General features: G+C 45.7%; 1 protein-coding gene across 1 annotated transcript in view; it reads right to left on the bottom strand.

The window, feature by feature from the left end:
• IGBP1 (immunoglobulin binding protein 1) overlaps window positions 1-12,996 on the bottom strand; it is a 106,581-nt gene that overhangs the window by 66,727 nt on the left and 26,858 nt on the right. The window contains exons 2-3 of the mRNA XM_086918329.1: window positions 9,185-9,493; window positions 6,865-7,060 (exon numbers count right to left, since the gene is read on the bottom strand). Of these exons, the coding sequence (XP_086774455.1) occupies window positions 6,865-7,060; window positions 9,185-9,493 (505 nt within the window). The remainder of the gene's footprint in view (window positions 1-6,864; window positions 7,061-9,184; window positions 9,494-12,996) is intronic.

The following is a 12,996-nucleotide window of genomic DNA, read 5'->3' on the forward strand; positions in this document are numbered from 1 at the left end:
TTCTCTGGGTTGTTCTTTGCTATGAAATTTGATGTGTATTTTTTATATTATGTATGACTTTATTCTGTTTGTGCTTTTATGGTCATTTTATATGTGCAGAATAAAGCTTCATGAATTGAATTGACTCAAAGCTACTTATAATTTGTCTTTTAATGCAGGCAAAGCACACTGCATACTTGAGGAGCAGTTACTCATGTATACCGGGTGTGCTTGTTTCCTGGCAATTTGTAGGGATTTTTTATTATTTAATTTAGGCACAAACATTTCAAAATGATGCAGTTGAAAACTAATTTCCATGCAGTCTGCTCTAGGACAGTATATGCAGCAAAGCAGTACCACCTCACATGTACGGTGTCAGACCTAGGTCGTGACATGGTCTGCACCAGTCTACCTCAAATAAATTGAAGACAGAATTATTGGGATGACAAATGTTTCACCAGAAGATAATCTATGGACCATCATATACACTGCAGAGTTGTCGGAGGAACCCTAAGGGCACAGGTCTAACTTCCACTGGATGGACTATGCAACATCCATCAAGGTTCAGTAAAAAGGTAATGCTCATTGAAATGTGCTTGGGGTCCTTAGAGTCTTCTATAGATATAGATATATAGATATACACACACATATTTTCAAATTTTCCACAATATAACAAACACTTCTTCACTCAAGGTGAAACTCCCGAGCCACTAGAGAACAGGACATACAAAACTAACAACTTTCAAACTATGTGCCATTGCTAAACTGATCGAAAGGAATGTTTTACACTCTAGCAGAGGTGTAGAATCTTAATAAAATATCTACTTGTCCATGGGGCAGGTTGCTTCATAAATCCACTTGTCTTTTTTGTGCCATGTAATGCAGTGACAAATTCTTCTCTCCCTCCCTTCCCTACTCCTCCCTCCCTCCCCCTCTCCCCCTCTCGCTCCTCCCTCCCCCTCCCTCCCTCTCCCTCTCTCCCTCTCACCCTCTCCCTCTCTCCCTCTCTCCCTCCCCTCTCTCCCTCTCACCCTCCCCTCTCTCCCTCTCACCCTCCCCCCTCTCCCGCTCCCCGTCCCCCCTCTCCCCCCCTCTCCACCTCCCGCTCCCTCTATGTCCCCCTCCCTCTCCCCCCCTCTCCCCCTCCCTCTATGTCCCCCTCCCTCTCCCTCCCCCCTCTCCCTCTCCTCCCTCTCCTCCCTCGCCCTCTCCCTCTCTCCCTCTCCCCATGTCTCTCCACCTCCCCATGTCTCTCCAGCTCCCCCTTCCTCTCCATCTCTCCCTCTCTCCCTACCTCCCCCCTTCTCCTCTCTTCCCCTTCCCCCGCTCTCTTCCCCTTCCCCCGCTCCCCCTTCCCCTTCCCCCGCTCCCCCTTCCCCTTCCCCCGCTCCCCCTTCCCCTTCCCCCGCTCCCCCTTCCCCCGCTCCCCCTTCCCCTGCTCTCCCTTCCCCCGCTCTCCCTTCCCCCGCTCTCCCTTCCCCTCCCTCCCCCCCTCCATCAGCTGGCTTCACTGTGAGTGACAGCATTCAGCTCTTTCACAAGGAGCATATCGGCACACAAAGTAGTTTTTTTCAGTCCAGGAACAACTGTGGCAATGCGTGCTTTTTGAGACCAAACAATTTTTGCTTTTCCCAATGTTTGTTTAGGGTCACAGAAAAGACCACCCTTTGCAGCAGGAGGAAAATTCCTTTCTAAAAAAGCTCCTGTCTTTACCAACCTCTGCCCCAACCGAGTTAATCCATCGAGAACTGGATATCAATTATCTAACAGATCTGTTATTCCCTGAGGCCACTTATGATTTGGCAGTCAATTTGGCTCCAGAAGAAAAAACGTTTAACAGATCTGTTATTGAGGATTGTATCTCGCTGGACAAATATCTAAATATACCCTTGCTAAAATAGGTCATTTTTTGTTTTTCAGAGATATTTCATATAAATGTCCTGACTGACCCTAGTGCAGCTTCTCAGATACCCAAAATAGAGTTTAAAGCTAAATTCTTGGCATATAATGCAAGGAAACGTGCCTTAGGCTATGGCACTCTATCAACTGTTATGTTTTATAATAGGTATATTACTGCTGGAGGTTTCCCCAATTATTTGGTAGGGGTGACAAGGCCATCTCACAAGTTTGTGCTGACCAGACTGAGGTTTGGAATAGCTTACCACCTAGTGGCTCTGCCGAACCTTAAGAGACATCCACTAGGGCCATGTATGTGTGATGGCGTATCTAAACAAAGCACTTTCTACTGTTTTGCTAACTGTACATGAATCTGCGTACTGCCTATTTGAAACCTATGTTTGTTAAATATGGTGTACGTACAATTAATCAGGAACTGAATCTACTTTTTAACTTACAATCTGTTGATATCTGTTTTTATACTGCAACGTTTTAAATTCAGTATACTAATATTAGGAAAAGTATGCGTTTTTAAACAAATTATGTCTGTATTCTCTGGGTTGTTCTTTGCTATGAAATTTGATGTGTATTTTTTATAATATGTATGACTTTATTCTGTTTGTGCTTTTATGGTCATTTTATATGTGCAGAATAAAGCTTCATGAATTGAATTGACTCAAAGCTACTTATAATTTGTCTTTTAATGCAGGCAAAGCACACTGCATACTTGAGGAGCAGTTACTCATGTATACCGGGTGTGCTTGTTTCCTGGCAATTTGTAGGGATTTTTTATTATTTAATTTAGGCACAAACATTTCAAAATGATGCAGTTGAAAACTAATTTCCATGCAGTCTGCTCTAGGACAGTATATGCAGCAAAGCAGTACCACCTCACATGTACGGTGTCAGACCTAGGTCGTGACATGGTCTGCACCAGTCTACCTCAAATAAATTGAAGACAGAATTATTGGGATGACAAATGTTTCACCAGAAGATAATCTATGGACCATCATATACACTGCAGAGTTGTCGGAGGAACCCTAAGGGCACAGGTCTAACTTCCACTGGATGGACTATGCAACATCCATCAAGGTTCAGTAAAAAGGTAATGCTCATTGAAATGTGCTTGGGGTCCTTAGAGTCTTCTATAGATATAGATATAGATATATAGATATACACACACATATTTTCAAATTTTCCACAATATAACAAACACTTCTTCACTCAAGGTGAAACTCCCGAGCCACTAGAGAACAGGACATACAAAACTAACAACTTTCAAACTATGTGCCATTGCTAAACTGATCGAAAGGAATGTTTTACACTCTAGCAGAGGTGTAGAATCTTAATAAAATATCTACTTGTCCATGGGGCAGGTTGCTTCATAAATCCACTTGTCTTTTTTGTGCCATGTAATGCAGTGACAAATTCTTCTCTCCCTCCCTTCCCTACTCCTCCCTCCCTCCCCCTCTCCCCCTCTCGCTCCTCCCTCCCCCTCCCTCCCTCTCTCCCTCTCCCTCTCTCCCTCTCACCCTCCCCTCTCTCCCTCTCACCCTCCCCCCTCTCCCGCTCCCCGTCCCCCCTCTCCCCCCCCTCTCCACCTCCCGCTCCCTCTATGTCCCCCTCCCTCTCACCCCCCCTCTATGTCCCCCTCCCTCTCCCTCCCCCCTCTCCCTCTCCTCCCTCTCCTCCCTCGCCCTCTCCCTCTCTCCCTCTCCCCATGTCTCTCCACCTCCCCATGTCTCTCCAGCTCCCCCTTCCTCTCCATCTCTCCCTCTCTCCCTACCTCCCCCCTTCTCCTCTCTTCCCCTTCCCCCGCTCTCTTCCCCTTCCCCCGCTCCCCCTTCCCCTTCCCCGCTCCCCCTTCCCCTTCCCCCGCTCCCCCTTCCCCGCTCCCCCTTCCCCTTCCCCCGCTCCCCCTGCTCCCCCTTCCCCCGCTCCCCCTTCCCCCGCTCCCCCTTCCCCCGCTCCCCCTTCCCCCGCTCCCCCTTCCCCCGCTCCCCCTTCCCCCGCTCCCCCTTCCCCCGCTCTCCCTTCCCCCGCTCTCCCTTCCCCCGCTCTCCCTTCCCCCGCTCTCCCTTCCCCCGCTCTCCCTTCCCCTCCCTCCCCCCCTCCATCAGCTGGCTTCACTGTGAGTGACAGCATTCAGCTCTTTCACAAGGAGCATATCGGCACACAAAGTAGTTTTTTTCAGTCCAGGAACAACTGTGGCAATGCGTGCTTTTTGAGACCAAACAATTTTTGCTTTTCCCAATGTTTGTTATAATAGTGAGGGCTCAGGAGTTCCACACCAATTCAATAATTTTTTATTAAAACCATGCTTAAAACAAGTCACACATTGACAAAACCAAAAGGCTGACCACCAATTTCAGACCTACTAGCTTTGCCAACGCTTGTTTATTTTTGTTCCCAGTAATTGAATTGAAACTGGTTACACTGATTTTCCATTACGAATATTTTTGGGAAATACTAGCATACATCAACACATTTTACTAAACTAAGCTGCAAAGAAATTGTACCTAGTTTATAGTAGTTTAGCTAAAAAATTATGTTTTTGTGAACATTTTATTTTATTTTAAAAGCAAAGAATCACCAATCTTGCTTTCGAGCTTCTGGAACTATTTACATAAAATAAGAGAGCATTCTGGGAGCATTATACATAGCCTCCTATTGCTAAACTTTAAAAACCTGTGTACACATTTTTATACTGGAACCACTGTCAGTAGTGCAGTCAGAGCTTAAAACATTTACTTAGAGCGCTCACCCTAATAATAAAGGCTTTAAATTAATGAACCATGAATAGAAGTTTGAACAGCATTAACATATGGACAAAAATATTACCTTAACTGCAGACAGAGCCCTTCCCTGATGCATAATGTAGTACTGCAAACTGACCTCCAAAGGTTTTGTGCTGCAGGGGATTGGGCATACTTGTCCCAAGGGCTAAAGACTGCTAAAGACCTGGCTTTTCACCCAGCCACGCTAGCTCTCCTATCTTTGGCCCAGGTGATCTGTGTTCTACTAGCGCCGGCACACCTCCTCAAGAGGTAGCTGTTCGCGCTGTATAAAAATCCAGTATTATTAAGGACAAAACACACGAAAACCTGTTGCCCTTGACCCCAAATAATACGTCCTGGGCATTCGGATATAGAAATTCTACATCTGTGCTCTAGGGAAATGCTTTCACACTAGAAAGGGGCTAATCATGCTGGATCAGCTGGAGTTCTACATCACTCATACCAACCTGCAATAAATGTTATGTGCTACCAAAGAGAACTCAGCACAACCACCTGGAAACCTTCCAAACAGACAAAAACAAGAAGTTGTGAATGGCATTTAAAGTGCATTGGTCATGACCGGCTCAAACAGTAAAGAGCCATATGTACAAAACCTTTTTTGAGGTCGCCAACAGGATTCGCAGAACCGGGCCGCTTGCAGCCTCAAAAAACGTTTTTTAAATGTACAAAAGACAAATTGCAATTCGATAACCTGTTACCAAATCACAAATTGCGTTTGCAAATCGGTATTTGGAAGGGGCATGTTTTGGGTGTCCTTTCACAATACCATTCGCAGTCGTATGTATGAATGTTTTGCGACAATTTAAGGTTGCAAAACATTCATTTTTTACAGACACCTCAGAGGAGGTGGTAAGCATTTGCAAAAGGAAAAAGGGTCCCCCATAGGACCTTTTCCCCTTTGTGAATGTAGATTCAAATATTTTTAAGCGCAAGTAGAAGTCTCACAGACCACTGTCTACTCTTTTTAAATGCAACTTCAGGTTACATTTTTTATCTTTTTAAAACGCATCTAGTTTTTCTTTAACCCCTCCCCTGCTGGTGACAGAACCACTCCGTCATCAGCCGCTGTCGCACTGTGCTGATGACGGAGCGGTTCCGTCACGGCCCGCTCGGAACGCCTGCGCGGCACGGATTCCGCGCCTGCGCTGAACGTTCTATTGAGCGGGCGGGGCCGTGATAGAACCGCTCCGTCATGAGCACAGCGCAACCGCGACTAGTGACGGAGCGGTTCCGTCACCAGCGTGCGCCCGCCGCGCGACCGCACCACCCCCTTAGCACTGCGGCGGAATAGACGCCACAGTGAAGGGGTTAAGGGAGATGGGCTGCGTTAAATAAAACAATTAAAAAAAATGTTTTAAAAGATTGCTTTATTAAAAGTTATCACAGACATGGTACTCTAACCCCAGCAGGCCACCATCACTGTGATGGCTACAATTCCTAATGAGTCGCAAACTGCGACCTACCTCATTAATATTCATGAAGTAGGTCAATTTACAACCCACTAGAAATCGCTAAATGAAGCTCAATTTGTTCCAAACATTAGGAATAGCAATTTTACAACTGTAATTCGCAGAAAATCACAATTAGGCAATCGCTATTCCTAAAATTTGTACATATGGCCCAAAGTTTTGTGGATATAGGTTAATGGCACTAGGATATAAGTCACTGTTTAGACATGGCCTGTGCACCATTCCGACTAAGTTAACATCTCATAATGCCTGTTACACATTTATCAAGTGAGCCATCGGCTTGAAATACCAAACTGCTCATATTACTTCCCAAAATGAGACTTGCATGCCTGGAAATTGTAAATGTGAACTTCAGTTGTAAAGACTTAGCAGCAGACGTCTCCAGAGCAAGAGCGAAAATCTTAAACTCCTTGCTCCTTTACTGTAAGTGCCTTACATTTCAAACTTCTCACTTCACGGAGGTAAGAATGCAAAACGGCCATCGGAAGTCTATAAAATCTTCAGTTGATGCTCTAGTAGAACCTTTCAGTGAGCCACATCCACACAAGAAGACAACACCCGCAGACCTAAAAGTTCACACAACTGAACCCGGACCACCATGGACCCATTTGTCTGTTAGCCAGATCTCACCAGCACTGACACATGTATAACTAGAAGCAGTTTTAACTGAAATGTCCAACATAAAACAGCCATGTAGTGCACTAAAGATGCAATAGGAATACCTGCTGCATTCCTTCCCTGCCTTTGAGGATCTCCACCTCCTGCTTCAGGCTCTCTAGCTCATCCAGGGAGATGATGATCCACCTCCGGAGATGCAGCAAATAGTACTCTCGAATCTGCTCTTCGTCAGCTGTGCCGCTCTCCGCCATCTCTCTCATGGATGCTAGTCTGCTCTCTGCCTCCTTTCTCAGGTTGAACCTAGGCAAATAAATGATAGAAAGGATTTATCGAGTTAACACAATCTACAACTTCTCCTGTGGAAGAATCCACCATTGAGTATCACCATTCATTGTAAATTCAGCTTTAAGGCACCAAGACTAGGGCGCCCATGCAGGTCTGGTTTGGGCCACAATACACTAAAAAAAACTGCAATTTGACAAAACTGTTAAAAGGATGAAGCAAGCGAGATGAGATGGTAAAAAGCTATGAAGTGAAAATGAGATTAAAGACACTAACAGTTTTACTGCAAACATCTCATGATTTTTGACTCACTAAATTAAGTTTAAAACCTCAAAACCCTTAGAGTTCTGGTTCGACTGCCACTCTGATAGTTAATGCTAATTTTTATAAAAATATGAAAAGCGGATTGTCCAAGATTAGGCATAAAAAGTATTATCATTCTTGAGTTTAACAGCCAAAGAACCTATTTCAAACTTAGAGTTAGCCTTTATTGACAAGGATTTTCTTGGATTTATGCCTAAAACTCTCTTGGGAACAGTCATGAAATGAACAGTATTTTGAGCAGCAGCAAGTAAGCGGTGAAGACTGTCAGAGCTCTGATATGTTAAGCGGCCTTAGTTTGTCAATTCACTGCAAGGCACCAACTGGGACAAATGGAATTTTATACAGGACAAGTAGATTTATAATCATATTATTCCGTGGACAAATAGATATTCTATTAAATTCCATGCAGTATTCATGTTCAAAAGAAATAGTTGATGGATGGAATGCTGGACAATGCAACCATTCACCCCTAGTCACAAGGATCTGGGTTTAATCCATCATTCTTTTGCTCACCACACCACTCCAGTTTGGATCAAGACATATGCAAATCAGTCTTGACCCTGTTGCTTGTGGGAACAGTGCAGCCTGAACTGTCAAGCCAGGTCCTCCCTGATACGGAAACAAGCATCCTGGGACGGGTTTCAGGGCATCACCGTTCAGCAGCCAGGCTAGCTTGAATCCAGTGGTGTAGCAAGCACGGGACCCACGTCTGGGCATTCCCTTCCCACTTAGGGAGACATAAGCAAAAGAAGCAATTGATGGAGGGAATGCTTGACAATACAAACATTCACCCCCAGCACTAGATCTGGGTTTAATCCATCACTCTTTAGCTCACCACACCAAGACGTGGGTACCGTGCTCACTTTGCCCCTGGATTCAAGCTATCCTGGCTGATGAGGGGCAAAACCCTGAAACCGGTCCTAGGACGCTTGTTTCCGGTTGAGGGAGGACCTGGCTTAGCAGTTCGTGCTGGACTGTTCCCATGAGGCACAGAGTCAAGACTGGTTTGCATATGGCCAGGTCTAAACTGGGGTGGCATGGTGAGCAAAAGAATGATCGATTTAACCCAGATCTCTTGACTGGGGATGAATGTTTTGAGTTGTTCTGCATTCTGTCCATCAATTGTGTGTCTTTTGTATTAATGTGTGTAGCCATTTACTGCTGTGTAACTACGCAGCAGAAGAGCATTCGCACTTTAAAATGTTATTTTTATACTTCGCACAGATATATATTTTTCTGTAGAAACAAAAATCTTGTGCTACACCCAGGTCAGAGCTGGGGTGTGCCATACCCATTCCCATTGTACAGATTTACTCCCATCTGGAGAGGAGAAAATAGAAGACCATATCCAGAGTGGGATTGTGCCTAGCGAATGCTTGGGAAAGGAAAAAAAAAAAAATCACAAACTCCAGGGTTTGTGGGTGTTTGCCAACTTTTCATGGTAGCTCCATCCTGGAATTCCCACTCTACAGCCCTATAAAGAGGTTTCATGTGTGAAATTGTATGTGTAAGTAAATGCATTTGCGAGAGTAAATTCACTTTAAGTGAATGCAAAACACTAACTTGCAGCAATAACAAGTCACTTGGCAATCTAAACTCAATGTATGTGCACAGATGCCTTTCAGAATCGTGCACTTCAGAGGGTCTGTGTGGTTGTAATTGACAGTGAAACAAGCAAAGTGATGGATTAGAAGATCCCAGGTGAAGGCAATATCTATACAGATCTCAATTTCTCTGTGTCTTCGATGCCACACACTCCACCTACCCCTAATCTACCTGACAAACAAATATAAACTGCAGAAAAAAAGTACTACTCACCTTTCGATTTTGCTTTGTCTGTGTGTAACCATGGCTACCAGATTAGGGGGTGGGGAAGTGAGCACAGGGGTTCTTTCGCTTTCCTCTGCTGCTGGCTCGCTGGAGCTCTCCATCTTTGGCAGCTCAAACTTGGCAATGTTATACTCCTTGCAGCGCTTCAAGAAGTCCAAAAAGTAGACCTGGGCATTCTGCACATGCTCCAGGCGCTTACTGGGATTCACCTGCTTTAGAGTCAAGGCACCGAGCAATGCAGGCAGGAGGAGGTACTTCAGGTCTGCAGATGCAAGTTCTTCCAACTCTTCGTTGCGGCTGAAAAGAAATCACACTGTAAGAATAGTGCAAATCAGGTCCAAATGAACTGGCAGCCCTTGGGGTCCTGTTTTTTGAGTCTCAATACAGCGGATACCCTTTGAAGGCTCCAAGTTACTTTAACCGCCTTAAATTCTAGCACATCGTTCAAGCATCTCTACCTTGGAACTGTCCACCATAAACTTTAAATGCAAAGTTAATCACACATTCACCAGAAAAGCATAAAATCTAGAGTTTTCAACATACTGTGGGTACATTGTCAGCTACACTGTGGTAGGACCTGGGAGCAACAGTACTCTCTGTAATGCAACATGAATATATTTAACTACTTAACCGACTTTCAAACCAACAGCTACCCCAGCATAATTTGTTTGTCGTGACTTTTCTTGCGTTTTTATACCTCCTTGCCCCCAGTTCTCTCCTCAACATTTTCACCAGCACTTTCATAAGCTTATGAAGATTTTTTTTTTAAATGACATGCACAAATTCGTCCCGCATCCGTAGCTTGGAAAATGATCACCATCTGCCAAAATGTTAGCTCTCATGCTCAGCTCAGTTTTTAGATCAAAGCCTGTCTGGTTTGCTCAAGACATCTTGGGCCATTCGGAAAGCTTCCCCAGGAATGCATTCCGCCCGCTGCTTCCCACTGGTTAGGTTTCGCCTGCCGAAGGCTGCGCTCTGCGCAGCTTTTTGGCGCAGGCGAAATCTATTGTTTACAATATGGAGTTCAGGAACGTCCCCCGGCTCCCATTGGCTAGCTCCATAAATGGAGGCTAGCCATTGGGAGCCGGATCTGTCCGTCAAGGCCGGACCAGATTCGGGGGCGTTCCGGCCATTTTTTCTCATCCCGCCCCTTTGTTGCCGTCATTGCAGCGGTGGGTGTAGTCTTATTTTTTTTTCAACAGGATGTTTGTGGCCGCCATTGTTTGCTAGGAGCTAGGGCGAGCGGGTGGGTTAATGTAATGTTCCTTTCTCGTCAGGAACCTCCTGCAGCCTCTCCCTGCCCTGCCAGAGCCGAGTACACGCAGCCGCGGCATTTCTCCCCGTTCCTTCCACCCCCCCCTCCCAGTCCGATGCCTTCTCGCCCATCTTTTGTCATGCAAAAATGTGTGCTGCGATTGCCAGTTTTGCCACGAAGGACGAGGAAAAGAGCTGAAACCGGTGCCGCGCCTGACGGTGAGCGGGGCCAGCCGGGACAGAGAGAAGAGCCTCGCAGGCTCCATTTCCGTTTCCCCTGGTTGGGAGGAAGCTATTGGCCAAGAGAAAGGCAGGAAGTCCACGGGAGCCTACCCCGCGCTCCTCCACCACCGGAGTGTAGCCAGTGTCTCTCCCCGAGGCTCCCCCAGCGAGAGGCCGGTGAAGGAAGCAGACCGGCAGCCAGAGAGTCCCGCATGCCGGCAGCAGAGTGACCCGATCGGAGCGGGACCAGAGCAAGGGGAGAGGATCCCCCCCCCCCCCCCCCCACGGAAGCCGGCGAGTCGAAGCCGACTGGGGGGAAAGGGAGTGAGGTTGCACTCCGCCGGTGCCGCTCTTTAAAGGATCTTCTTAGAAGTGATCCATAATAAAGGGATCCTTAAGGAAAGGACCCTTGAAGGAGTCCCAATAGAACGGGTCCATCCGGAATAGTGCAGGGGCCCAAAATAAAGCGGAGCCGCTTTTGAAAGGACCCCTGTAGAAGGAGCCCCATGAAGTAGAATTACCTCTTGAGGTGAAAAGAGAGCAGGAGCCCGTGAATCTACAGCCTTCTCCCACGTAAGAAATCGGCGCAGCACGGATTCCACAGGAAGACTGCTTTGCTTACCTCAAGCTCGCCCGCCTTCAGGCGCTCGCTCTTCAACTTGCTTCCCTGCTTCGAAATTACCATATTTGCAGAAAAGGTGATGGCGCAAGTGTCAAAAACACATCTGTGCTGACAGAATGATTTTTTTTTATTTTCCCACTCGGTGCAGAGAACGAACCGCACACAAATGAAAAGCGTGCAAGTTGTGGCTTCGCTTTACACTCCGCGCTCATCTTCTTGACAAACACTTTACCCGAGAGGGAAAGCGTTCTGCATTAATCCTGGTCTGTTTTTCATTTAAATATCTGTGGCAATTCATGCAGTAACTGCTACAGCAAAGCACTCATGTGCAAGACACGCGCGTTGCTGGCTTTTGGGAAGTTTTATGAAAAAAAAGGTTTCGTACTTTATTCAATTTTTAGCAAAGCTAAATGGGCTTCTTTTCTGAAAAAAACATGTTTTCGTATGTTCATCTTATACGGGATATTCAGGCATCCAAAACAAGGGGAAAAAAATCAGTAAAGAGAAGTGGAAGAAATATTGCAAAAAAATTTATCTGTTTTCAAAACCAACACATAAATACAAAATTTGTCATTTACAATGCCAATAGCTATAACTTTTCCAAAGGCGAAACCATTGCATTGTAAATGCTTGTTTCTTTTGCAACTCAAATGTTTCTTGCTTTCTATTAGCTAACTTTATTTGTTTCAGGGTGTTCAGCTTTGAGTTCGTCCCTTCAAATGCCCAAACCTTATTCTTCAGAGTACTCTCTTTCTGTAAACAGGCCTTTAAATCTTGCTCTCATCTGGTACATTTGCTCTGCATTCAAAGGCAGAGGTCAAATGTCAGGCTCATTCCTTCCAGGTAGCTTAGGGTTTACATTTCTTTCTCCTGGACTTCAGAGTGAGAGGATTTATGGAACAATCATGCTGGCTGCTTGGGGTAATTCTGAAGTGTGTGGAAACAAATATTTTAATACCATAAACACCATTCCACGCAACTACCTCTCCACTCTGCATTCTATGCCATTGCACTCTACTCTGTACCACACCACTCTAGGCCATTGATTCTAATCTACACTGCACTCTACCCTGCACCAACCCACTCTACTGCGCACCATTCCACTGGGCACCGCCATTTCACTCTACTCTGCGCCGCTCCACTCTAATCTAATCTACGCTGAATCACTCCAAATCAATCTACTCTACGCCACTGCACTCTACCCTAAAAACTGCACTCTATGCCACTTTACTCAAAAACAATGCACTTTTAGCCAATCTACTCTGCACCAATATGCTCTACACCACTGCACTCTAAGACGGTCTACTCTGCACCACTTTACAACACTCTACTCTACACCACTCTACATGACATCAATTCACTCTACACCACTGCACTCTATCCTGCATCGCTCCACTCTGATCTACTCTGCACCACTGCACTCTATGCCGCTTCACTCTACTCTGAAACAATCTACTCTATGCCACTGTATTCTACTCTGGGCAATTGCACCCCTCCACGACAATTCACTCAAAACCAATAAACTACGCCACTATACACTACTCTGCAACACTCTACAACACTTTACTCTACTAGGCACCACTCTATGCCAATGCATTCTACGAGGCACCATTCTACTCTATGCCAATGCACTCTACTAGGCACCACTCTATGCCAATGCACTCTACTTTACTATGCACCACTTCACTCTACACAACTCCAG

The sequence above is a fragment of the Lissotriton vulgaris genome, chromosome 4_1 (genome assembly GCF_964263255.1).
Source record: "Lissotriton vulgaris chromosome 4_1, aLisVul1.2, whole genome shotgun sequence".
NCBI classification, from domain to species: Eukaryota; Metazoa; Chordata; class Amphibia; order Caudata; family Salamandridae; genus Lissotriton; species Lissotriton vulgaris.